At 40.1% G+C, this 26,399-nt stretch overlaps 3 protein-coding genes across 5 annotated transcripts in view; 2 read left to right on the forward strand and 1 right to left on the reverse strand.

Moving 5' to 3' along the window:
- Nucleotides 1–4,438, forward strand: part of NAA15 (N-alpha-acetyltransferase 15, NatA auxiliary subunit) — a 31,542-nt gene extending 27,104 nt beyond the window's left edge. The window contains exons 18-20 of the mRNA XM_083457258.1: nucleotides 890–1,033; nucleotides 2,620–2,717; nucleotides 3,023–4,438. Coding sequence (XP_083313384.1) covers nucleotides 890–1,033; nucleotides 2,620–2,717; nucleotides 3,023–3,223 — 443 coding nt within the window. The 3' untranslated portion in view covers nucleotides 3,224–4,438. The remainder of the gene's footprint in view (nucleotides 1–889; nucleotides 1,034–2,619; nucleotides 2,718–3,022) is intronic.
- A 586-nt stretch (nucleotides 4,439–5,024) lies between these two features.
- RAB33B (RAB33B, member RAS oncogene family) lies at nucleotides 5,025–12,588 on the forward strand. The gene is made up of 2 exons (XM_083457610.1): nucleotides 5,025–7,167; nucleotides 8,708–12,588. The coding sequence occupies exons 1-2, from the start codon at nucleotides 6,925–6,927 to the stop codon at nucleotides 9,146–9,148; spliced, it is 684 nt and encodes a 227-aa protein (XP_083313736.1). The 5' UTR covers nucleotides 5,025–6,924; the 3' UTR covers nucleotides 9,149–12,588.
- A 587-nt stretch (nucleotides 12,589–13,175) lies between these two features.
- Nucleotides 13,176–25,313, reverse strand: LOC310685361 (uncharacterized protein). 3 transcript variants are annotated; one of them, XM_083457613.1, is made up of 7 exons: nucleotides 25,223–25,313; nucleotides 21,200–21,451; nucleotides 18,853–18,912; nucleotides 16,905–17,042; nucleotides 16,171–16,317; nucleotides 15,167–15,227; nucleotides 13,176–13,465 (listed from the first exon to the last, which is right to left on the reverse strand). In XM_083457613.1, the coding sequence occupies exons 2-7, from the start codon at nucleotides 21,362–21,364 to the stop codon at nucleotides 13,362–13,364; spliced, it is 675 nt and encodes a 224-aa protein (XP_083313739.1). In that variant the 5' UTR covers nucleotides 21,365–21,451; nucleotides 25,223–25,313; the 3' UTR covers nucleotides 13,176–13,361. The 3 variants fall into 3 exon arrangements, with proteins under 3 accessions (XP_083313739.1, XP_083313737.1, XP_083313738.1); XM_083457611.1 differs by lacking the exon at nucleotides 25,223–25,313 and adding an exon at nucleotides 24,341–24,497; XM_083457612.1 differs by lacking the exon at nucleotides 25,223–25,313 and adding an exon at nucleotides 24,337–24,483.
- Between the last annotated feature and the right edge of the window lie 1,086 nt (nucleotides 25,314–26,399).

Consider the following 26,399-nt stretch of genomic DNA (forward strand, 5'->3'; position numbering starts at 1 on the left):
CTTGTTTTGATATTTCTTTAAAAGGAGTGCATGGATCTGTCCAGTTTTTCTCTCTCCTCCCTCGGTTTAATCTTTCAGTTACTGCATAATACTTGCAAGTTTAAAATGCCTGGTTCAGTATGCTCCCTTTTATCATTATGGGCCTCTTCAGAGAAGGGGGGAAATTGCACAATACTAGGGTGTTGTTGTATTTTTAGAATCAATATGTTGACAAAGTACATGAACAGTAAAGAAAAGAATTGCTGGGATTGGGGTGGGGCAGTGTTCTTGGAGATAGACAAACTGCAGGAAAGCTCTGCCCACAGCTCTTTTTGGTTTCTCATTGTAAAGCAGGGTTTATGTACTTCCAAATGATTATCAAATTTCACCCTGGAGAACCAAAACTTGTCAGAATAAACAGCACTGAACTAGACAGACCAGTTCTGTCACTCAGTATAAAGTACAGTGGTACTTTGGTTTCAGAACAACTTAGTTTATGAGCAACTTGGGTTAAGAACGCTGCAAACCTGGAAGTAGGTGTTTTGGTTTGTGAACTTTGCCTTGGAAGCAGAACATGTGTCGCTTCCTGTTGAGTGTGTTCCATTTGTAAATTGAGTCCCCCGCTGCTATGGGAAAGCATGCCTTGGTTTAAGAACGGACTTCCGGAACGGATTAAGTACGTAAACCAAGGTACCACTGTAGTTCATGAGTTTAAATGATTGATTTTTTAAAATAAAGCAAGCATATTGAAGTAAGTGTCTCCCATTCTGCTATAAATTCAGAACTACTATTCATTTAACTCTGACAGGCCATCTTGGGGCTTTAATAGAAGAAGCAACTACAAGTTTTAATAAGTGTATTAAAGCGTAACATATTCTGCAGCAGTTAACTGTGTTTTCTAACATTACAGTTTCTGAAAGCAAAGATCTACCAGAAACAGTCAGAACAGTGTTGAATCAAGAAATGAATCGGCTTTTTGGTGCAACTAATCCAAAGAACTTCAATGAAACTTTCCTTAAACAGAACTATGATTCACTACCACACAGATTATCTGGTATGTAATTTGCTGCATATTCCAAGTTTATCTTGGCAGTTTTTAATTTTGCTGCCTAGTAATGCACCACTCTTGGTCCTACACGTGAGATCTTGTCTACCATACCAATTGCATTCATGCCAGTTTATGGCAAGACGGCTTTCATCAATCCAAAAACATTAGAATGTATTTCTTTCAAAAGTCAGGATACTAGAGACAAAGTACATGTTCAGTTTTATGTGAGGGATCAAATGTTTGAATTCTCTCTCATTTTAAAAATAAACATCCCTGTGCATTTTTTTTCTTTTTAATCAAGTTTAGTCATTTGAAACCCAGTATTACACTGCTGCTTATTTCCATCTTAGAGCTGGGATGTCTTGACTGTTCCATTGCATAATAGATATACAGACTCATAATATTATAATTCTAGTGTTTCAGATTTTTTGAACTAATTCTTCGTAATGAGGTAGCTGAGCAAAGGAGGTGGCATAAACAAATGATTTTCACAGTTGCTGTCACAGGCTCAGCAAAAGTAGCACAAAGATGAGCTAGATGTTAAAGTAATGCTATTAAAATCCTACCTTTAGCAGTTAAACATAACTAGTTAATGAGAGGAGTGTTTTGTAGTAGGCAGTTATCAAAGTAATGGGATATTGGTATTATGATACTAGTTTTACTAAGATAAGTTATATAGTCTTACCCAGTAGCAGGTTGATGATTCTTTCATAACATATGTAAAGGAGGCTTTGAAAGCATTGTACATGGTGGATTCTTAGGCTGTGTAATGGTAACAGTTTACCATTTTTTTAAAAGGCTGCCTGAACCTTTTCTATTACTTGACATTAAGCCCTGGGTAGCAATCTGTGTTTGATGTTATTGCAGTTAGTCCCATTTATAAATTTTCCAAACAACAAGGCAAAATTAGCAACTTTGCTTTTGTTTCTTTGATGGATTAGGTTATCTCTTACTGTCAAGTAAGAAATTGCAGTTAAAATGTAACCTTTCTAGGTTGTGATCTCTCAATTGCTGCATGCACATTTCCATATTTACAAATAGAGGCTTGGATCCTGAATTTCTCTAAACGGACAAATCCAGTTGACAGAAGTGCACCCCATCCATGGAGTCCCTTGTGCTACGAAGACTTAGTGCAAAGTTAGGATGTAGGAAACTGTCATATACTATTGGTCCATCTAAGTGGTTGCTCTGCCATTGAGTTAAAACCCTTCACCTTTGGGATCCTCCAGAACTTCTGCCACTTCAGTCAGTGGGAGTGTCTGCCCAATTGAAAGCCATTTCATTCATAGAACACTTCAGATACAAGTCAGGGTTTATAGAGCAAAGTGAGAGGGAGAGTTAGTAAGCACTTCATTTCCCATTCCATACACCAGACCAGGGTATAAGATTCCTATCTTGATCCTAAGTTCATTGGCCTTGCTGCAATTACCCACATACTCAGGGCTTATTCTACCCATGGGCACATCTAGTTTACAAAATGGAAATGCCCACTTGCAAAAAACAGATTGGCCACATCTGAAAGTAACTTTAAGAGATCGCAGCCTTTTTGTTTCAGTTTTATGATTAACTGAATGACTTCCCCTCTCTCCAAGCTGCCAAAATGGTGTATTATTTGGATTCTACTAGCCAGAAAAGAGCTGTGGAGCTGGCAACTTGCCTTGATGAATCCCTCACAAACAGAAATCTTCAGGTAAATATGTCTGATATACAGAATGATTTGTTATCTTAGCATCAGGTGTACATTTTCCAAATGATACAACAAACCCTTGGTTAAAAGAGCACCGCAGTTAGTGGAACTTGTAATATTTAATAAATCTCTAGGGAGCAGAAAAAGCATCTTTTTCATAGTATTCTAATGTAAGGTAAGAAACATGTAAATATTAAACATTCAAGCAAGAAAATAATCTTTTAAAATAATGCAAACAGAACTAGCAGTAATGTTAATTGATACACAGGATCTTTTAAAATGATTAACACTGTGTTTTCACATTTTAGACTTGTATCGAGGTATTGGAAGCATTGAATGATGGTAGCCTTGGAGACTGTAAAGAAGCAGCTGAAATGTACAGAGCAAATTGTCATAAGCTTTTCCCTTATGCTTTGGCTTTTATGCCCCCTGGATATGAAGAGGATATGAAGATCACAATTAATGGAGATATATCTGCAGAAACTGAAGAACTGGCCAATGAAATATGAACTTTTTTAAAGGAGTGGAATGATTTTGGACCGTATCTGGTGTATAATATTTTTGTCACGCACCTGCTGAATTGTTCTAACCTACACAGAATGGAAGGAGTAAAAATGGTTGCCTTCAAAGTTTTACTTTTTTTATCCTGCTGACGAGTATATAATATAAAGTAACGTATTACTGGATATAGGTGGCTCAGTTAAAAGAAAAACTAAGCACTGCTAAAATTGAAAAGTATCCTTTATCTACATACCCCATTTTAAACTAATTTATATGGAATCTGAAGGCTTAACACCCATTGGAGCAGGTGTGTGGCAGAAATATTACTTTAAATTTGTCTTGTTGAGATGACTATCTCAGACAGCAAAAATGCTGTTTTAGCACTGGATCCTTTTCACTGAGCACAAAGAGTTGTTGGGGCTTTAACATCTGACTGATTTTGATACAGAGACGATTCTACCCTTTGGAAGTATGCAATGTGAATCACTATTTGCAGACAAACCTGCAATACATATATAATGCTGTTGTAGAGACTGGGATTTAAAATATGAAGCAAAATAACGAAACATAAGGTGTTCAATTAGCTTGTTGTGTCTCCGAAATTCACTGCACGTGATCAGTTTGGTGTTCTTGCACCACAGTTTTTAAATGAAGGAACCAGTTAGAACATACTTTGTTTTTATTAAAATTTGAAATGAAATCAACACTGCTGTTCAGGAGATGAGCATGATGACAGCATCATTTGGCTGTACATGTTAAAACTGTAATGCAAGAACCAAATGAAATTATGCACTGTGATGTGGCACCAACTCATTAAAAAGACAGCATGTATTTTTCACGTACAGTGAAAATATAAATGAACATAACTATGGCTTGAAAATTCAAAGAGTGGAACTCCTGACTTCCAATTTGTGACTGATCGAGAGACTAATTGTTTAAAACCTCAGCAGGCCTTGTTCATGTTATGCAGAAAAAAGTGCTGCAGTTTAGATACCTCTGGAACTTTTCCACAGTGTCACAGGTTTGTAATACTTGAAGCCCTACATTTCTAAGAATATATTTCTTGCTCAGTTGTTTCAGGCAAGCCCATGACTTTGTAACTTTTAACGGGCCCGAGATTTTTTTTCAATAACAGACAAGCTTCTTATTCCTGCAGTTACAGATGTAATTTCCTTTGTCAAACATAAGGTACCAAATATAATGCAATAAAATGTTTTGAAAAAGAGCTGTGTGGCTATAGAATTTGCAAACTGCTGTCGGAAGAGATGTAGTGCAAGACCAGTGTAACATGAATTACTTATAATAGCTTTTTGTTAGTGTTGGTGAAATCCCACAATGCATAATGCAGCAGTTCTTGGAGACACTATTTCCCCCTCCTGCCCCTCTTCTCCAATAAAGCTAACCCACAATGGCTGCTGTTGTGAACAGTAATTTGCAACTTGGCAGTAATGGTTCCGCTCCTGGAGTTAATAGTAAATATCTCTGCAAAATACAACATCTTTATGAAGACTACAAATTTAAATGAGAACTTTTATAAGCTATGAAGTTTGGGATAAGAAATCTAAGGCACAGTGTAGAAAATGGTAAAAATAATTTGCAGTATGAGAAACTTGACAGTTGACACTTCATGGTTTTCACTGCTGTACATCTCTTTAGAGAGATCATTACTCTTTCTGTGATAAGAAAAAAATGTTAAAGGAAAGTATTGACTTGTCATTCATCCAGAGCCTTGCCCTTTTGGCATATATACATCTCTGAACAAAAGAAGTTTGTCATAACTTTGTGTTAACTGTACTACAATATTTTCATGGACTAATATTTCCAAGCAAATAATTTTGCTGTCTGCTACTGAGACACTCTGCTACATTACATTCAAACCAAAAGCTGAATATCACGCCTAGTCTGCAAATATTCAGTGTTACCTATCTGGAAACCTTAGTATCCTACGTGCTTGTTTTTCTTCCCCTTAACTTAGCCACTTTATTATCCTGCAACCCTTCAGGAAATACTTGTTTTAGTCATGATGTTCCTTGGAAACTACTCTAGAATTAGCCCTATTGTCTTTCAGGATGCCACATTATTTCTAGAGAACTCTGCTAAGAGGAGATGGGTTTGGGTTAATAATTTACACCTTTCTTTTTCCTCTTCCAGCGATAGTTGGTCAACTAAAACTCTCTTAAGTGCTGAGATCCTACAACACAGATCACTCATTTGTGGCTTTTGTTTTTAGCAAGGATAGCATGTTTCATTATAGTTACAACTGTGTGATCTTGCAGTGACATAAATTTTGGAGGTAGGTATGTAGTGGGCATCATACACACATAAAAACTCACACAGTAATCTGGTCATTACCATTTAAGCAGCACGCATGCATACCTTTTGTAGTGGGTCATTAAAAAATGATCAGTGTAACCTATAGGAAGGCAAAACCAAGGCAGCCCAGAGGCATAATAATCATATGCTGGTGTACTTGGAAACGCATTTCACTGATTTTGGTGGTACTTGCTCCCTTGTAAGCAAGTATAGGGTTGTGTTAGGATTTAAAAAATATATTGTCCACTTAAGCAGGCAGAGGAGCTGAGCAAGGAGTGGTGCTCCATTGCACTTTGCACCCCCTGAGAAGCAAAATTAATTATGCAAAACAAGTGAAGATGGACAAAGTTGCTGGGTTTTTAGAAAAAGGAATATGAGGAGTCTGGAGGAGGGTTTCTGCTGAAAAGCACTGGCTCCAGCAGGAAAGTAGAGAACAATATGTAAATAGAAGCTAATGCTGAAAGGCTCATGTATTGTTCAGGATAGGTGATCTCTGCCATGAGCTGGAACTGCAGGTAAAAAATAGGACACTGTTCCTGCATCTTTGCTAACTCTGTAGAAGGGCGTTTCAGCAGGTTGACCTGAAGTTTCCTTTTTGGCAGCTGCCTACCAATACCGAAATTCACTCTTCTATCTACCCAGCTGTTTAAAGGCGCAAGAGCGCGGTCTACTTTTTCACCCTTTTCCATCTGTTGTGGGAGCAACAGATCTTGACTAGGAAGAGCCCTGTTGGTCCAGTGCCCAACCAGAAGCTGATGTTCATGGCCTTCCCCACAGCTACTGCCAGAAGCGCTGCAAGTTTTAAGGCTTGGTCGGGGGGGGGGTTGCCTTTTCTGGGAACTTCCTGCCCATCAGTCTCGCCGGGTGACTCCCGCTTGTCGTATATTTGTATGGGGACGAGAGAGAGAGCGAGACAGGGGTATGAGACGCTCCTGTACTGAGGAGACTAGCACGAGCTCAGCGCTGGCGAACAATGACAGCCAGATGGCCGCTGCCGCCCCAACCCGCCATTTAAAGACGCGTCCATAACATCCCACTTCTCGCGAGCTTTCGTGTTCCCGTCGTCCCTGTTTCCCTCCGCTGAGGCGAGCGGAAACGCCCCCTGCCATGGCCTCGCCTTCTTCGCCTATCAGGCCCGGCCTATGCCGCGAAAGGGGCGGAGCTGTTCTTCCTACGTGGCTTAACACGCGTGAAGCGACAGCCGCCGCCCTCAGGTGCGGAAGCGAAGCGGCTTGTGAGGGAGGGGGGAAATGAGCGCGCGCGAGCGAGCGACGGGGGCGCGCGGGCCTTTTTCGCCTCCCTGCCTCGACACGAATCCCTCCGCCAGGTTGGGCCTGAGCGACTAAGCCGCGAGTGACTCGACGCAGCGGAAGGCGCCTTCGCGGGCCCGGAGGCGATGGCGGCGGCCGAGGTGGAGTCGTCGCTGGAGCTGAGCCGGTCGAGCAGCTACGCGGGGCTGGGGACGTTGCCCCCCGCGCGCTCCCGCATCTTCAAGATCATCGTCATCGGGGACTCGAACGTGGGGAAAACGTGCCTCACTTTCCGCTTTTGCGCGGGCCGCTTCCCGGAGCGCACCGAGGCCACCATCGGGGTGGATTTCCGAGAACGCGCCGTCGACATCGACGGGGAGCGCATCAAGGTGCGGAAAGCCGAGGTCGCCTCCTCGGGCTGCTTTTCCCCTGCCAGGCTCAGGGGCTGTTCTTCCGGCTGCCTTGCAGCTGGCGCGTAGTAGATGCAAAGTGGCAGGGAGTCCAGGGCTGCTGCTGCTGCACCTTTAACAGGTGTGTGCAGAAAAGGCAGGTGCTTTGCTTCGGCAAGCGACGTCTGCTGAGATTTCCTCTGCTGCAATACTGTTATAGGTGCAGGTGGCGAAAGATTCCTGCATTGCCGCGGGTTGGACTAGATGACCCTCGTGGTCCCTTCCAACTCTATGATCTATGACCTCTTTTACACCAGGCCACCTGGCAGGACAGGAGTGGGCAACTCCAGTCCTGTTGCTCATCCATACTGTGTGGAGTGACACACAGCCAAAAATATGGAGGTCATTTGTTATACAGTGGTATCTCGGGTTAAGTACTTAATTCGTTCCGGAGGTCCATTCTTAACCTGAAACTGTTCTTAACCTGAAGCACCACTTTAGCTAATGGGGCCTCCTGCTGCCGCCGCACCACCGGAGCACAATTTCTGTTCTTATCCTGAAGCAAATTTCTTAACCTGAAGCACTATTTCTGGGCTAGCAGAGTCTGTAACCTGAAGTGTATGTAACCCGAGGTACCACTGTACTTGTATCTCAGCTGCTTCCCCTGAATCAAGATTTGTGTTTGCAACAATCAGAGTGCAGTAACTTGAGGAAGTCCCCCGGTGAGCTTCATCGCTGAGCACGAGGCTTGATGTTATAGTTGCACCTGTAAACATGCTGTTAGTTGCACCTTCTGAGCCCCTTGGTCTAACTAACTGTTGTTCATGTGCTGAGTGCTGAACATGTATTAACATCACACAGTTTTGAAAATGTGCTCATATTTAGTCATCTCATATTTATCCCAGTGTTTAAATAAGCTCACCAAAGTTTGCAAACACATAACACTAGTTTGCTAGTTCCTTTCAGTTCTTCATCCCACCGCTAGCAACATGTGGTTTCTATGCTGGGTGCAGAGAAGTAGAGCTTCCATGCACCCAGCTGCATGGAATTCCTGGTTACCTTTGGGTACCAGCTAGTGCTTAAATGCAAAGTTGTGTCATCCTTATACATATACAGTTATGTTAAGCAATGACACCTGTGCTTTTTAAATGAAATGTAAGCATACTGATTTTAAAATCACGTAGATCCTAATTAAACTTAATACTCATGTTGCAGTGTGAATTTCTTGGCAAGCTCTTAATTCCTGCAATACCTTCATCTACAGTGAAAGACACACAATTACTAATATTTAGTATGTTTTTGAAAAGCTGATGTATAAAAAGGTGTTTGCAGGAAGCTTCACAGCAAAAGTTTTCATTTATGTTTTGTTGCTGTTGCTGAGATATAAAACCACTGAACTCAAAGACCCTCATGAACAGAAATCATAGCAGTATAAAAGTACTGTTGAGTTAAAAGTTGAAATTATGCCTTTCCACCAGCATGAGTGAAATCATTTTTTTTCTTGTTTCTCTCCCTTCTCTCCCCTTCTCGGTACATCTAGATTCAGCTCTGGGATACAGCAGGGCAGGAGCGATTCAGGAAGAGCATGGTACAGCACTATTACAGGAATGTACATGCAGTCGTTTTTGTATATGATATGACAAATATTGCCAGTTTCCATAGTTTGCCACTGTGGATCGAGGAATGCAAACAACACTTGCTCACCAATGATATACCCCGGATTTTGGTTGGAAATAAATGCGATCTGAGAAGTGCAATTCAGGTCCCTACGGACATGGCTCAGAAATTTGCTGACACTCATAGCATGCCACTGTTTGAAACGTCTGCTAAGAACCCTAATGACAATGATCATGTGGAAGCCATATTTATGACCCTGGCTCATAAGCTCAAGAGTCACAAGCCGCTCATGCTTAGTCAGTTACCCGATAACACAATTCACCTAGAACCTGCAGTAAAACCTGCCATGCCATGTTGGTGTTAGCTCACAGTATTTTTGCAGTAATCACTTTGGTCTGTTTGCCAGTGCTTTGAGAGTATGGTGTTGGTAATGTTCCAGTTTAGTAGAAATTACATTGAATCTGCTGGGCACTTTATTGTATGTCCTCACATCTGGATGTGTGCCACTCTTATCTCTGCACTTTGTTAACTGTGTCATCTAAATTACTGAAGATTTATGGAAGTTAGATTTGTGAAGCTTGACTCTGGTCCCATTGAAGTAGCTTAGTTCTGAGATATTGTCTCCACTAAAATAGAAGTGTGTAGGTTAGGTCAAATCACTGATGCCTTTAGCGTTCAATTTGAGCAGATCACGGTTCTATAGAAACCCAAAGAGTAGTATGACATGATAATTTTAAGTGAATCACTTTTAGATAATTTGTTAAATTGATTTGTGAATTGTACTTCTATCACATGTCTTAATCATGCAATGGAATGAAGGCTCGACTTGAGCACAAGTGTTAAGTCACCTCTTGCCTTCATCTCATTACTTTATCTAAACTCTAGGTTAGTTAATTATGAAAGTAAGTGTAGAGCTACGGAGTTTACTTTCTGTGTAAAGTTATGTTTGATGGCCCTCATAGTTTTGTATTCTTCTTTATATGTGAGACAGAAATGACATTGGAAAAATATCCAGGGTTATCTTTTGCACAATAAAATGAAATCATGTGAATCTCATGGAACATTGGAAATTGCATTGAAAACTGAAGCTGTAGTGGATTGTTTATTTCTGATGTAACCACAGGAGATCAGAAAGTATCCACTAATTGTGGTATTGCTCTGGAGGCGAAACCATCAATAGGAACGCCAGATCTTGTAGTTCAGATTCTCCCTAAATATTGTAACACTTTTTAAAAGGCTCTAACGCAATTCTAAAAATGTATCATTTATATTCATAACATTATGATATAACTTAAGGTGTATTGTTTGACTTTCATTATTAGCAGTGGTTATAACCTACACAACATACAAAATGCCAAAACGTGAGACTTGATTGGGGTACTTTTAGTACCCCAATGGAATACTATGAAGCAAATGGCCAAGGTAAAAGTCTTAGGAATGCATGGTTTCTCTTACTAAAAACAAACAGTGAATTAAAATGTAGACTGCAAATAATATAGGGGAAATCATATGCTATTCTGTGTGGTTTGCTCACTATGTTTTGCTTTTGAAATAGCATAAGGTAGGAGCAACTGAACTTCAGAATCTACAATTTGTAAAAAAAAAACAAAAAACTACTTGTGTGCCTTAGCTATGAACACATGGAAGGGGCAGTCTATATCATCCCATTTTATCAAAAATAAATACATAAAATATGAATGAAAGTGGCTGTTTTCCATAAGTAATATTAGCAGCTTCTTTTTAGTAAGTTAAGAGGTCTCTTCAAATCTATTTGCAGCACACAGTGTCTATCTATAAAGTGTTTAGAGCTGAACTTACAAGATTTCTTGCTTGATGGTTTTGTGTAGACATTTCTGCTATAATAACTGCCCTCCACCTCTGGGCAGCTCAAGCTAAAGGGTAAGGGATAGGTGGGCTTTCCTGTGTTCATTGTGTAACGTGCACTACTGGCACAAGCGCCCGATTCAGCCTTCCAGTACTGAGTAATTGGCAAGTGGAGAAATCCTGGTGCCTATCTTCATCTCCTTGCACAAATATAGCTCCAGCCTTGTATATCTATTGTTGCTAATTAGGACCATCACCCATTAAAGAAAGAAATTTGAGCTTTTATTGACTAATAAAATATTAAAGCGACAAATATTGAGGAAGGGATAAAACAGTTCTGTAGAAAATGGCATAATTTGTGTGAATGACAGATAATGGGGATTGATTTTAATTATGTTTAATCTTTGTATTCTTGCTCTTCCCTCCACTTGGAAAGCTCAAGCTGCTAACAGTAACGTGTTGTTAGAATCCTGTTAGCAGTGGCTGCCACCTGGTGTTTCTTAAGTATTAAAAACAAATATTTTACAAATCAATGTTAATCAACTAGGACAGCAGGAGACAACATGGTGCCCTCTAGATGTTGTGGACTACAACTGCCCTCAGTCCTAGTCAGCTTGGCCAGTGAACAGGGATGATGGTACTTGTAGTCCAAAACATCTGGAGGCTACCGCCTTGGCTGTTTCGGAAGTAAGCATTACAAACCTTAGTATAAGTGAACCTTGTGTAGGAGTTGATCTTAACTCTCTTGTTCAGTACCATATTGTAACCTTTTATTTACATGTGTCCTACATTTCACATTTCGTGTTAGCTTGCATATAACTTTTGGTTACATAAAAAGGGAAAGCAATGAAATTCAAGATACCGTTACATATTATTCTAAGAGAATGGAGTATCAGTTAACACTTAAAGAACAATTTACTTAATATTCCAAATCCAATATGCTTATATCTACTGTGTGCTGCTTATTAAATGTCTTACTAAGTTTTAACCTTTACTGTAATGTTATTGAAGGCAGACATATTAGTACAATTACTGTATTTGTAATTGCCAAATACTAGGTGCTATTCTGTTGTACATTAGCATAGTGAAGTATAAAACACTAGCTTTTATGTTTAGGAAAATCTATTGATTGCACCTTAATCAGTAAAATGCAAGGAACACAATCCACTTGCATTGTGGGCCAAATGTGTGAGAGGATTGTGTCAAAGTTTATATAGAATTATTATTATTTTGCTTATAACCAGAAGTGACAGGGTTTTTCTTGTTTAGTTTTTCTACAACACTTGAAAAAGGGAAGTTCTTTTTACTCTGTTTTGTGTCTTTACTTTTGGTTTACGCACTTTCTAGAAACCATTTATTTAATACGAAGACTCTTCAGTGATTTTTACTGAAAAAATGTTCATAAATGTATATTTCTAAAATATTTCTCAAATATAGTTTACACTCCTCTTTAGAGAACTCACCTGTTTACTTCATTTTCTTAATCTATTTAAGTAAAAGATAGCTTTTAATGCAAATGTAATAATAATGTGTGCATTAAATAATATCCTAAAGAAAGTAAAAATAAAACCAGGGTTCTATAATCATAAGGAAGAGGGTGTTGAAGAATAAATCATGTGGCCACAACATATAGGACAACATCCCTGTATTGCTCCCAGGATAGGTCTGATAACTAATGTTGTATTTCACCCATAAATACTGATGAAATGGTTATTTTGAAACTGTTTAAACTGCTATAGTATAGTATAGAATTGTTCTATCTTATTATTGCAAAATAACATTGAGCATTGTCATCTTATCAGCACCAGTTACGTTGACAGTATCTTAAACAGAGTGTTGTTAATTCAAAATGCTTCCCCATTTAATAATGCTTTACCTACAAAATGTCAATTGTTCTTTCTAAAAGCAAAAGGAAAGATTTATTTAAATTACCACAAGTACGTGTCACTGTCTTAAACTAATAAATGCTAGCAAGTAAAATTCTGCTTTTGTCTCATTTTTCCCTTACTGTAATTGCCTGTCAGTTAGAAACATTCACATTGTTATGAGTGTTGTGAAGCTTCCATCTCCTGAAAGATTCTTGCTTGCCTCAGGCAGCTATACCTATGGCTATTTAAAAAGTGTTTTATTTCTGGAGTTATATGTGCATTTGTCTTTAAAAATGAATCTGTGGAAGAGGGCAAGATTGGATATGTTCAATTTGATTTCTTTAGTTTAGGCCAGATGGAGCATATGATATGAAAGCTGATGCCTCTTTAATGAAATACTAATTCCATACAAAACGCAATCCATAAATTCTAACATGGGGCATTGGTGAAATCATTGGAGTAGAGTGCATTGGCTAATATTCACAGTATTTATCGGCCCACTCTTTGCTTTCTGTGCTAGCAGTGAAATCAGTTATCACACGGAATCTTATGATTTCTGCACACCATTCCCATTTGAACAAGCAAATTTGCATTTTGGAAGACTCAGTTGCCCATGACAATTTTTCTGGTTCAAAGGATGCTTCTTATTATTGAAGATTCTTTACACAGCAGGAGTCAAATAAACACCATGGGGCTAAATTAAAATTTATGAAAATAGAATTAAGTTTATTAACTGTACAGAAAATAGGTCACCAGTCTTGAAATTCTGAGGATCTCTTCAGAGTGGTCAGTCATTTCTTAACTTTTAAGAATTGTACAAACGTCTCATCAACATTCTTAAGTTATAAAGAGCTTTAAAAAAACTTATTCTCATAGAATTTATATTTAAGTCATCCTGATATACGGAGGTGGTTTGGGCATATCATCATCAGCTTCCATATCTAAATCTGAAAGTTTTACAGGAGAATTAAAAATTGTATCCACTTGACCTAGAATAGAAAACACACAGAGTGAGCATAAGTAGCTGCAGAAAGCAAACTTTGCCTTGATTACATGTGCTGGTTACATGCAGACTAGACTGTTGTAATACACTGGTTATACATGGGGCTGCCTTTGAAAATGGTCTAGAAACTTCCACTGGTGCAGAAGGTAGCTGCCCAGATTCTTGCAGGGATCGGCATTGGGAATACATAATACTCATATTTTACCAAATGCATTATCTGCCAATTATTCTAGGCCTTCCTCAAGGAACCCCAGCAGCTCTCTTGAGGGTGGAGGTTGGATTACCCTCTGTGTCTGCCAGGGCCCACTTAAGATTCCTACGATTTTACATCAAACTTGCAAATACCACAAACACCTTATTGGCCAAACAAGCCTTTGTATCTCTTCAAAAGAATACCACTTGGCGTCAAAACCTATCTGAGATCCTGGTTAGATACACCCTACCGGAGTTTAACACCCTCAAACTGTGGAGCCCAGACAAAGTTCGGGAATGGATCCTGGAGAGAGACGCTCTGTTGGATATCACAAAAATTCAGAACCCAGGGTCCTCCCACTGGCTTCCCCGACTGAAAACAGTCAAAACCTGTGCCAATTATTTGGCGAATATCACCAATCCCACCCTTCGGAGAGCCTTCACCATGGCCCGTTTTCAAACCATTCCTACGGCCTACCTGACAGGCAGATATGCAAAAATCCCAGCAGAGCAACGTATATGTCTTTGTCATATGAGAACCCAAGAGGATCTCACACATTACATGTTGTATTGTCCCATCTATTCGGCCTTCAGGGATGCGATGTTACAAACTATTCCCAAATCAATAGTCAACTCTGAGGACCAAGTAAAGTTTTTACTGGTGGACGCTGATCCACGGATTTCTCACGTGGTAGCGGTCTTTGTGGTGAAGGCTATGAAAACTAGGGTACGGTTCCTGGACGAAACGGTGAGGTCCCTCCCATTGTTTTCCTAACCTGTTGCTGTATCTTCTTTCCTGAATGGTGGGGGTTTTTGGGTAGTCTCCTTGCTGGGATAGCATGGCATGAATTTTAGCTTACTTTTATAATCTTATTGTTATCTTTTAACAATGTTTTATGGTATTTTGTGTAAAGGCATGGACCTCACAAATTTAATAATAAACAAACAAACAGTACCAGATTATCTGCCAATTCATTTCTGGGCCCCATTTAAAGGACTGGTTTTGACACTTAACCTAGCCCTAGACAATGTAGGGCTTTATTTGAAGGACAGCCTACGCTCTCAGAAATCTGCCCAGGCTTCAGAGGCCTGGCCTTGGTCCACCATCAATATCTATTATTGTGGGCACCAATGACACAGATTTTTCTGTCTTCCTCCCTAGAAATATTACCAGGGTTTCTTTATTGTCTTTTAATTTTTTCTGTTCTAACCCACTATTGATTAAAAGAGCTACGTTGGGTTTTACAGTTCAATATTAATAAGAACAAATTAAACTAAAACCAGCAGTAAAGTAATGTGCTGGATTTTATTTTTAACCACTCCTGCCTAGTTTTTGTAATTGTAGTTAGATTGCTTTTATGGAAATGGCTTTTGATTATTATGATTTTAAATAATATTTATATAGCCCAAATGTCTTCCTTACATATTCATTATTTGACTTACATATTTAGTAAATCTGAAATTAATTTTCAAGTAAAACAGAACACCTACATACCAGATGGAATGCAAACTAATTCTGCAATTTGTAGCTGGTCTTCATTAGATTCTAGCCTTTCCTAAGAATGAGAGCATGAGATTGTTAAATAGGTTCACCTGAGAATAGCACTGATCTTAGAATGTACAGTCTTCGAGACAAACACGATTTCATTTTGTAATTTGGTTAATCAAAAGTAATTGCAATGGTATAATAATGAATAAGACTAAAAATAAAAAGTTCTGCAGTTCAAGAAAAAGAAGCTATTCTTCATATAATGCCCACCACAGTTTACCGTATTCTCCTTTACAAAAGTATTTCTTAATTTTTTTGCAGCTACCATTATCATAATTAAGATATTTATTTCAAACCATTCGCATCTAATAAACCTGATAAGAAGCTGAACAAACATCTCTAAGAGATGCATAAGTATGGCAGTTATCAAACAATGAGAGGTCATCCTTAGAAGTGGTAAATGCTACATAATTGGCAAACCTTAAACACAAGGGGTGGTATTCACTCAGGGCACACTGACTGAAATTAATGGAACTTATTTAGTCATGTTCATTAATTTCAAAGGAACTACTCTGAATTAAACTAAGCTGAATACCACCCATAGAACTGTGAACCTAGTAAAAAACATTTTATGCACACACCTGTCAAGAAAAACATGCAGAAGGGGCAGTTATATACAATTTATACCCCACTCCTTAGGAAGTGCACAGAAGCTTATATAAGGATGGCAGTTATTTACCATCAAAGCACTGATGAGGTTCATAGCTGTTTAGTGTATACAGTGCTATAATAAGAGGCGTCCACAAATCATTTGTTTCCAAATGACAATTCAAAAAATTAATTGTGTGTGCATTTTGGGCTTAACTAGTTGAAGGGGAGGGGGGTGTTAAGGAAATATGGCAACTTCATATCAAACTGTCCAAAAATGTTTTTACAGAATCCGAAAAGGCTTTCCTTCCCAGTACAAAACAAGTAAACCCACCATATTTAATGGCAATGTTGCTACTTACAAGTCCAGTGACACTGTCATAGCATGAACAACATGGAAGACTTCGGCAACTCAAATAAGCAATAATCAGCACAATAAAAGAACTGAAAAGCGATGCAATCAGTAGTGTGATGTTGGCTCCTTCTACAAGTTTACCAAGCACAAATGCCTGCAACACAGAAAATGAGCACACACACACTCTTTATCCAAAAAATGCAATTCAACCTTAGGAGTGGTGTGGGTATTGTTTTTAAAACAGCTGGAAATTCTCTTTTTTATATTTTAATTATTTTACATGAAAAGGAATAACAAGTGAAAAACAACAATAAATAGTAACTGATAAATAGTTGAGCAACCACATATAGGATCTATACATGTATACAAACGGATGGTGTCAACTAATATCCTCAAATTGGGTGGATAAAATGAAAGTAACATATAAAAGGCAGACCAAACCCTGATCTGCCCCCAGTGCCTGTGCCAGTAGGAGGCATCCTTTACTATGGAACTCCAAACAATACCTGCCATAAAAGGCATTTCAGGACCAAGAAGGGGGTGGTTGAGCCATCTAATGATTTTGCCTCTGCTGTGCTGGCCTGGACCTTGTTCAGTAAAGAAACACACAGATTTTCTTGCACCATCTTCTGCCCCAAACTGACGTGAGTGACAGGCCTTTGGGTGTGCTAGTTACTCTGTCACTCCTAAACTGTGTGCAATGTATTCAAAAGGGCAGAAACTGGATAGTTTGATACTTACAACGGCTGGGTGATGATAAGAGGACACATCGTCAAACTCTTCATATTTTTCACCATACTCTAATGTTATAGACGTATAGATGATTACAAGTAGAGTGACGAAGCAGGAAAATACAGAAGCAATTATCATTGCATTCACCTGTACAAAAGGTATGGGGATAGAAAAGACCAGAGTTAAATTTGGGCTTCAAGTCAAAGGATGAAAAATAGCTCCACATATGCCTCTTATGCAATCTTTGTACACTACAGTAATTTATTTTCCAGAGTGTCTTTGGGGGAAACATGCATTCACAATACAATTTCTGAAATGTGGGTATGAATCAGTGAAAATCAAACCTTTCCTAATTAAATACTGCAAATGGAAATCAACATACTTAACTGTATTATATTTCATCCTGTGTTTTTAGGGAGTGTGTGCAGGTGTTTGATGTTTTAATCCTATTCCCACACATGCCTTCTTGGAAGCAAGATCCATTTAAATGTATGGGGCTTTCTTTGAAGCAATAAAGCTGCCAGAAAGAATACATTTGAACAAAAAGTACTGAGCAAAGATATCTGTGGATTTGGGCAATCAACAGAAGGGATGTTACCAAGGCAGCCAAGAAACCAGATAGGTAGAAACCATTCAGATTTTCTAGGGAAACAGCATAGTGGATCAAAATAAGTTAAGTGGGGAATGTTGTGCTGCATTCATTAGAAAGAGATTGGCTAACCCAGCTGCTGGTCTGGTCTGTTCCGCTTCTGAGTGAGCAAAGGACCCCTCCAGGAATCACACAAAATCACACAATTTGACATTAGCATCTAGTCTAGATTTTAGAAGGTGATGGTGATCAGTTGCAGCAGAAAAATGATGGTCAGCTGCCGTGTTTTCCCAGCAGGTTTTAGGCTTAACTAAGACCCATTTCTACTTCAGCCATTACACTCATCACCCAAGGTCAGTTGATGCTCAAAGTATGGATGATGTGCATGGATCTTTTAATCCATGTCTGGGAACTCCCATTATAGGTGTTTAAAAACATACTCAAAAACAACCATTGTGCTTGCTATGTAAAGGGTATTGAAGGCCAAAGCTGGAAAAGGTGGTTAGGAATTTTATTCCCTCCCCTTTAACATAAATAATAATTTTACATATGTATAGATAAAATTTGTGCCGTGTTTTCTAAAACATGTATATTCTTACCTTTCAACTGTAATGTGTTACTGCAATCCAGCCATTTGGAGCAACACAGAGAGAATGACTGATGAATTTAGAGACAGACTGAAGAAATTTTGAACTGCTGTTGAAGTGGTCTTCCTTGAGACCTTTAATCTGTTGTGGATTTTAAACTCTAAACCCCAAAATCATACATGTATGATCACTTTAATTGTAGCCTATGGTGTATATCTCCAAACACTTCCGGGCAGAAGTTAAAGTTTGTTGTTGCTTTTTGCTGGCATCCATCTGTCTCAAGGGACAATGGAGTGTGCCTTCGGGGGGTGAAGTCAAACCATTGTGCAGCACCAAAGTGACCTCCCAGGAGTGCAAGCCTGGGCAGTGTGTATGGGGGTCCTGGGCTACCCATATGATAAGAACCTCCATCTCGGCCTTGTTGATGTGGTCCCAAAGGAAAGTAGAGCCATATGTTTGGCACCAGCTTGGCTGCAGGAGTTGCTGGAAGGAGGCACACAGGGTGCCATCCAACCATCTTAGGGATTCCACTCCAGATTTTTGTAGGGTTTACTCTTTAGCCTTTTCTTTTCCCAAATATACCCTGCAAGGCAGCAGACATTTAGGATCAGAGTTTTCCTTCTCCTAGATGGGCTACCTTCCCACGTTGATGAGCCCCATCTGCCCCTCAGACATGAAGTAAAAGTTATGTAAATAAAAGGTGTATGCATTTATTACTTATAGAAAGTTGGCTGTATGATTTGTCCCCATCCACTTTAAACAAAATACAATAGAAACATACCAAAACAGGATTCTTTCTCAGTGAAGAAAACAAAGCCATAATTCCAGGAATAGCCATAAACTACAAAACAAAAGGTAAAGGGGATTAAGTGGGGGGGGGGGAATGCCCAACTTTAGCATATAAAAAGAAGTGAAAAAACATTAACTTCAGGAAAATGAAAACAAACTTCAGGTTTTATTTTATAGTTTTAACTGATTTTTATTTTTTTGTTACATCCTTGTAAACCACTTAGATATGATTGTAGTTAAGCAGTCTATAAATATAAATACACTGCTTGGCAAGTGGTTTCTAAGACACCAGCTCCTGATCAACAACCAGCAGATCTATAAAGCACAAAGGCTGACAGGGTTTATTCCATAATAAGTAAACATCTTTCCTTTAGGCCCAATTTCAGAGAAGGCCATTTTGACACCAGAGAGGGAACGTAATTGTTCAACTGGCTGTTAAACGTGGGCTCAAGATTCTTGGTCAATTTCACCAGATGCTTTTTCTTATACAGGTGAAAATGTGATTGACACATGAGGATAGTAAAGTAATTGACGGCTGTCAGATCACTAGCCCGCCATGCCACAAGGGCAAGGAGTTGGGTATGTGAAACACACAAAGGAGGCATATTAGATGTGCACCTTTCAAAGTGTAAATCATACTTTCACCCATTGCATTTCTAACATTAGCTTGGGACCCAAGAAAAGAAAAAGTAAAAAAATTCTTACAGCAAAGTGATTGTACCATAGTAAAATGCTGCCACTAAATAATTCGAAATCACTACTAACAGTCCCAGCTGCTTCTTGCTTGTAGCATCACCACCACAGCTCCCATGTACCACCCCAAAATAGTGTTTGTAATTACTACAATCAGCTCGTAGAATCAGAACAGTTCAGCTTCTGCAGTGCAATTTTCTCCCAGAAATCATTCACTTTTCTCAGTCCTGTCCTCCTCTCCTGAGGTAAAGTAGAGATCCTACAAGTATCATTCACTCTCCCAATTAGCCCCACCCACGCAAAAACACCAGCTACACATATGGATTCCCCCTCCTTTCAGCTTCACTGGCTGAATGAAATCTCCATGTTCAAAAGCAATATATTTCTGAATATCAAATGTGGAAAACAAACATGTCCCCCTCGTAAGTTCCTGCAGGCAACAATGTAAGACAGGGCCATCTTGTTATCAGCCCCACAATTATGGAATTTCTTCTAACTCACAATTTGAGTTTTCAGCCCCAGGTGAAGAATCACTTATTTGCCCAGACTTTTGGAGGCATCTACTACATGCTGGCCACATGACCCGGAAGCTGTTTGCTGGCTCCCTCCGCCAATAAAGTGAGATGAGTGTTGCAACCCCAGAGTCGGCCACGACTGGACCTAATGGTCAGGGGTCACTTTACCTTTACTACACTGTTGATTTGGATTTCTGTTGGTTTTAATGTAACCTTGGCATTGAAGAACAGGTGGGAAATAGTTTAAATATATAAACAGAAAAAAACTTCCCATTGGCATTTGACTGGCCGCAGCTGGAAATGGAGCGCTGGAGAAGATGGAGATAAGCAACTAGCCTAAGACCACAAGCCATATGAAGTGCAAACACCATAAATCGATTCCCCCTTCCAGTTAATTTACCTCCAAAAAACATTAAATTCTCCTATGCTTCCCAGGAGAAAGAAAAGTCCTCATTCCTCTCTCACTCAGACCACTCCAGAGCATTCCTTCTGTGAGCCTGATCCTCAGCTCCCCCACTTCCAAATTAAGGAGATGCAAGTCAGATATCAAAGGCAGCTGCAGTCACACTTGCCCTCTAGGCCAGGCTTCCTCAACCTCAGCCCTCCAGATGTTTTTTGGCCTACAACTCCCATGATCCCTAGCCAGTGGTCGGGGATGATGGGAATTGTAGTCTCAAAACATCTGGAGGGCCGAGGTTGAGGAAGACTGCTCTAGGCTCTTACCACAAAACAACTAGGCCAGCACTCAGGGACTGCCCAAGGTGTTTCAGCACCTGAGACGAAATGCCCTGCTGTCACCCCTGCAATGGGGGTGGGACTCTTTAAGGGCTTCTTCTCAGCAACAGGGGTCTCCCAGCAGCTGGGCAAAGCCCCCCCCCCCCACTGTCTAGCAGAGTGGGGAGATCTGCTGGCTTGTGGAATATAGAACCACAAGTTCTCTAGAACAGTGAACAAATTCCCTGTATTATACCAAATTGTACAACCCTCCTTGCTGTACTTCCGACATCTACAGAATACTTTTTTTTATTGCAGCAGGCATTTCAATTGAAGTATGATTTTATAGCTTTATATAGTTTATACATTGTTAATAAAAAGGGTGTGTGTGAGGGGGGTAGAATCTATATAGCTTACCACTCCAGCCCAGATGGGTATCCTAGATTTGCTCAGTGCCGAGTCCCTTCTGAAAGCACCATCGATTAATCCACCGATGATACAAACTGTAGCACAAGCTATCTGGAGGAGCCCCAACAGAACCATACTTTTCTGATTGAAGATGAAATATCTGTAGCGATCCATTTCAGCTAATCCACCAAGTGCCACGTCTGTTCAAACTGGGAAGAAGCACGGAGGTTGTTCCAGAGAAGGCTGCCCTTGTGGCTTTTCCTGAACAGAAGATGCAAGAAAACTCATAAGCACTTCAACAAGCATCATCTGACAAATTGTTCACATGCCATTCCATTAATAGTATGGACAATCTTCCAATATCCAGACGCATTAAGCTTTGGATTCTCTGCATATGGAGAGAGCTGGATATCTTTATCCAGTAAATATGTAATTAGAAAACATATACAAAAACTTAAATGGGCTGGGATGGTGGCATTTTTAAAAAAACAAAGACATCTTTATATCTTTAGGAGATCCCTATATTTGACATCAATATAGAAAACATGGAACTTTCAGGTTTAAAATATACTGATGCAAAATTCAAATAGTTCATTTGTACCCTGTTTCCAAATAACAAAAGACACAAGCAAACAAAATTCCAAATAATACAGATTTCTTCCTTATCTTCACACTTCCATTACATGCAATAGATATCACCAGGAAAATACGTACATTAGACTTTTCAAAAATGAGAGAATCTGCAGACACAAGACTGTCAAGAAGGAAAAGTTCTGTGCTTGCTGTGTGTTTGAGCCTTCCACCACAGTTTTGCTCTAGAGAATGGCTGGAAACAGATTTGCAGCTGAAAGGTCAGAGAGCACTGTGAGTTGGCTGAAGAATCTTGAAGTACAGTCTCTCATGGGAGATTTGATGTAAGATAATGGATAATGCTATGAGAGAGCACCTGTTTGCCTTCATTTCTGCTTTGCGTTTAGCTTTGTAAATAAGCTAAATATTATGAGGGCACCCTCCAGAACTCTCCTGTCCCAACAAACCCAGGCACTGTAGCCGTATCCTTGATACTTTTTTGTGGGATAACCAATCTCATATAACCGGCATGCTTAAGTCTAATTAATGCATGGAGGGCTTAGCTCACCTTGGAAGCGACTAGGTAATCAAACTTTTGTTTCCCTGTAGTATACTTAAGAAGCACACCATGTGAAGAGCTTGCGCTGGTCCCGATCAACCACATGGCTCTTACAAGACACTTATATTCACACATCAATAATTTAGGAACTTTCACCACTGCAACTAACCCAAGTTTTACTGCCTGTGCAACCTTTTCTGAATGCTGTACGGAAAAGCACATGAATCTGACCTTTGGAGAGTTTGTAAGTAAACCATTTTAACTTACCAAACATGTGGTCGTTTTCTATGCTAGGAGAAGAGGGGCATTTTAGAACTCCCAAACTCCTATTTTAAAGGTTTAACAGCCTATATTTCCACGTTTTACTTAGCAGCATATTTTGTTATTTTAAATCTGCTGGGGTTCTCTTACCAAAGAGTATTTGCCCTAAACTTTATCTTGGCATCCAGGAATTCTCCATTCACATACCTATTTTTTCCTTGCACCAACCACTTCTCACCACGCAGCAGTGGTGCAGTTAGATAAAGTCTTGTCCTAAGGGCACCATTGCCACTCTGGGAAGTGGGGTGCCATTATCAATTTTGAGGAATAGTCCTTGATCTAAGGAAAGCAAAGCAGCTGTACTTCTCTTCCTGCTCCCGCCCCATACAAGTGAGCTACTGGCAATGGAAATATCTGTTAGTCTGTTGCAGGAAACACAAGAGCCTTCTGGCACCTTAAGTATTACTTGACGGGACGCGGGTGGCGCTGTGGGTAAAACCTCAGTGCCTAGGACTTGCCGATCTTATGGTCGGCGGTTCGAATCCCTGTGGCGGGGTGAGCTCCCGTCTTTCGGTCCCAGCTCCTGCCCGCCTAGCAGTTCGAAAGCACTCTTAAGTGCAAGTAGATAAATAGGTACCGCTTTATAGCGGGAAGGTAAACAGCGTTTCCGTGTGCTGCGCTGGTGCTGGCTCGCCAGAGCAGCTTCGTCACGCTGGCCACGTGACCCGGAAGTGTCTCCGGACAGCGCTGGCCCCCGGCCTCTTAAGTGAGATGGGCGCACAACCCTAGAGTCGGAGACGACTGGCCCGTACGGGCAGGGGTACCTTTACCTTTTTTAATTGACGAAGAAGACCAATTTCCCCACATGTGGCTTGAATTGAAATAATGGGCTTTTATTCTCCTTCAAGTGTCAATTAAAGCAAACATTATGGCACAACTAACTTGTCATAAGGACTGCTTTGTATCTAACCATTTTATGTATGTTTCCAGCATTAATCTTGTCATAGTGTGTATTTTTTGCCATTTCATTTCCCATTTTAACCTGTCTTACAGTTTTCCCTCCTCCGCCAAGCAAGTATATAAAAATTATACCTATTCCTGCCAATTTAGGAGAACATGCATCTGATGAAGTGGACTCAGGTCTGCAAAAGCTTGGACCATAATATATCCATCCAAGTTGCCACAAGACTTGTTTTGGCACTGGGATGTGAAACTTGCCACAAGAAAGGGCAGCTCCACACTCAAAGGACTGTGTGTTGCATAATGGGAAACACTGTTATTGCTGATCTCTCTTACAGAAAGTTCCCACCACCACCATCAAAAGCTAAGTTTGTGAACAATCCTCCTGTTTTTTGTTTTTAAAGTGTTTAGATATTTCAGAGTCTACAGCTGCAGAGTTATTTGTTATGGAACGTGGGAAGTGGAATAATCTAAGAAAGTTCTGTGTGTGATTGCAAAAGGAGGGGGAAAGTCAGTGGACTTTAAACACTTCATGCAGGAGAAGCAGATGAGAAGAGGGAAGGAGCACTTCAATTTCTGGTGCACAGGAAGGGCAATTTATCAAAGCGGAATTCAACTCGTTTGCTCTCTTTGGAAAGTACCTGGCTGCCTAACCTCAGCGCCCTCCCTCCCTCCCTCAGGCAATGAAGAGGAAGTTGGAGAAAGAGGTGACTTGAGCAGTTTGCACCTCAGGGCAACCACAGAGGAAGGAAAGCAAAACATACGCAATCCCAGAGTAGAAGAGAAAGGCACTTACTTACCTCAGCCAGCTTTACCTCTTCCTTTTTATGAGAGACCCCTAGACAGGTGCGCTGGGGCGGGGATGAGTCACCCAGGGGCTGGCTCTGTCTTGAAAGCCCCATGCAGTTCTCACTGCAGCCTGCCCCACCCCTCTGTTGTCTCAACCAGCCCAACCCTCTGCAGGTGACAACCTTCCTTGTTGCCTCCCCGCTGCATGTTTTAACTCCTCATGTGCTGCCCTGTGGAAGTACTGGCTCCTCAAACAACCTAGGTTGATGGAGGGCACTTGGGAAGTTCCCCAAAGATTGCTTTTAACCTCTCTCTCTCTCTCTCTGTGTTGTTAAGCACACTACCTTGCTGGATAGTAAATTCTTATAATCTTACAATTTTGTGTCAGTTTATATAGACCTGGGTTACCATAGCCACACCCCTTTGCTTCATATTTCAGCCTCATCTCTATCTATAGAAGATAAATGAAAGTGAGATGGGATGGATAATAATAATAATAATAATTTATTATTTATACCCCACTCATCTGGCTGGGTTTCCCCAGCCACTCTGGGTGGCTTCCAACAAAATATTAAAATACTGTATTGCATCAAACATTAAAAGCTTCCCTAAACAGGGCTGCCTTCCAATGTCTTCTAAAAGTCTGGTAGTTGTTGTCCTCTTTGACATCTGGTGGGAGGGTGTTCTACAGGGAGGGCGCCACTACCGAGAAGGCCCTCTGCCTAGTTCCCTGTAACTTGACTTCTCGCAGTGAAGGAACCGCCAGAAGGCCCTCGGCACTGGACCTCAGTGTCCGGGTAGAATGATGGGGGTAGAGATGCTCCTTCAGATATACTGGATGGGCCATATAAATATAATTGGTAAAGAGAGAAGAGCCTGTTCATCTCTGTTACCTGAGAGATTTCTTCAGTAAACAGTTACGTTACTCATGTGCATGCCTTATGGGTCAAGATGAACCAGGAGAGAGGTTTGCTTAACTGTTTCTGTCTCAGTCAATTTGTCTGTTCAAAATCAACCAGAAATAGCCAAGTGCTATTTTGCATGGATTTAAATGAAAGGGTGGGCTGGGGGGAGGGGAGGAGAGAGATTATAATGGCCGCTCACCCTTCTCAGGTGGGTGGCGGTTGCAGACGTGAGTCAAAAAGGAGCAGCTGCTTGAACCATACCAAATCTGCCTTATTTGCAACTAAGTGACTTCACATCAATGGCAATGTTTGTTCTGGTGCATTGAATAAGGATGCTAGTTCAGTATTTAAATATTAAAGACCACTTTTAAAGGAGAAAAGATGGTTCAGAGGCAAATAGCTTCATTCATGTAATGCTTTATTTTCATAACGCAGTTTAAAGCAAGTACATTTTTTGCACCAGAAACATTATCCCTACTTCCTTGTACATGCATTCATCATATTCATAAAAAACCTCATTCATAACACAGAAAGTGCAACTTTCATTCATGTAAACTTTTCTTTACAGTTATCCATAGTTTTAGAAGTCATTTGTAAAATCTATGGATGTCAATAAGGCTCATCGTTCTAGTAACTTATTTTATGTCATCAAGTACTCAGTACGGCATACATGTTAAAATAGTACGGAATTGCCTGTCAATTGTATGCAGGTCTCTTACCACACCACAAAATGTGGTCTCATCTGAGGAGTAAAGAGCTACCACACCAGGCCACACAGAAACATCTGGATCCATAGTTTCAAATAAACCAGGAGCGTTTCTTTTTGCAAGAAGCTTAAAGTGAGTAGCAGCTATTTTGAAAACAACATTTAGTTATAATACAATACAAAAATTTCACACATCATACAGGAATATAGAGAGAATAATTTTTGAAACACATTTCATAAAGCAAAACAGATCCTAATTGAAAACTGTGAGAAGGCAGTCCTCTTTTGCAGGACTGTACAAATTAATGTTCTATTGCAGGTGTGGATCCAATTTGAAAATGCATATTTCAATATGACAGCTAGGCCAAAATGGCAGCTCTCTCATTTCTGTATATAAATATCTATATATCATATATGGGAATTTCTGTAGCTGAGGTCAATATATTAGTATGGAAACGT

This window comes from Podarcis tiliguerta (assembly GCF_965153285.1).
Source record: "Podarcis tiliguerta genome assembly, chromosome: 9".
Classification (NCBI taxonomy): Eukaryota; Metazoa; Chordata; class Lepidosauria; order Squamata; family Lacertidae; genus Podarcis; species Podarcis tiliguerta.

What these genes read in the sequence shown, in the direction of transcription:
- RAB33B (XM_083457610.1), top strand. Translation starts at nt 6,925, where the DNA reads ATGGCGGCGGCCGAGGTGGAGTCGTCGCTGGAGCTGAGCCGGTCGAGC. An exon ending in TCGACGGGGAGCGCATCAAG is followed by an intron (nt 7,168 to 8,707) that starts GTGCGGAAAGCC and finishes CGGTACATCTAG; the next exon opens with ATTCAGCTCTGGGATACAGC.
- LOC310685361 (XM_083457613.1), bottom strand. Translation starts at nt 21,364, where the DNA reads ATGGATCGCTACAGATATTTCATCTTCAATCAGAAAAGTATGGTTCTG. An exon ending in TGAGAAAGAATCCTGTTTTG is followed by an intron (nt 17,043 to 18,852) that starts GTATGTTTCTAT and finishes CCTTTTGTACAG; the next exon opens with GTGAATGCAATGATAATTGC. An exon ending in CTTATCATCACCCAGCCGTT is followed by an intron (nt 16,318 to 16,904) that starts GTAAGTATCAAA and finishes TCTGTGTTGCAG; the next exon opens with GCATTTGTGCTTGGTAAACT.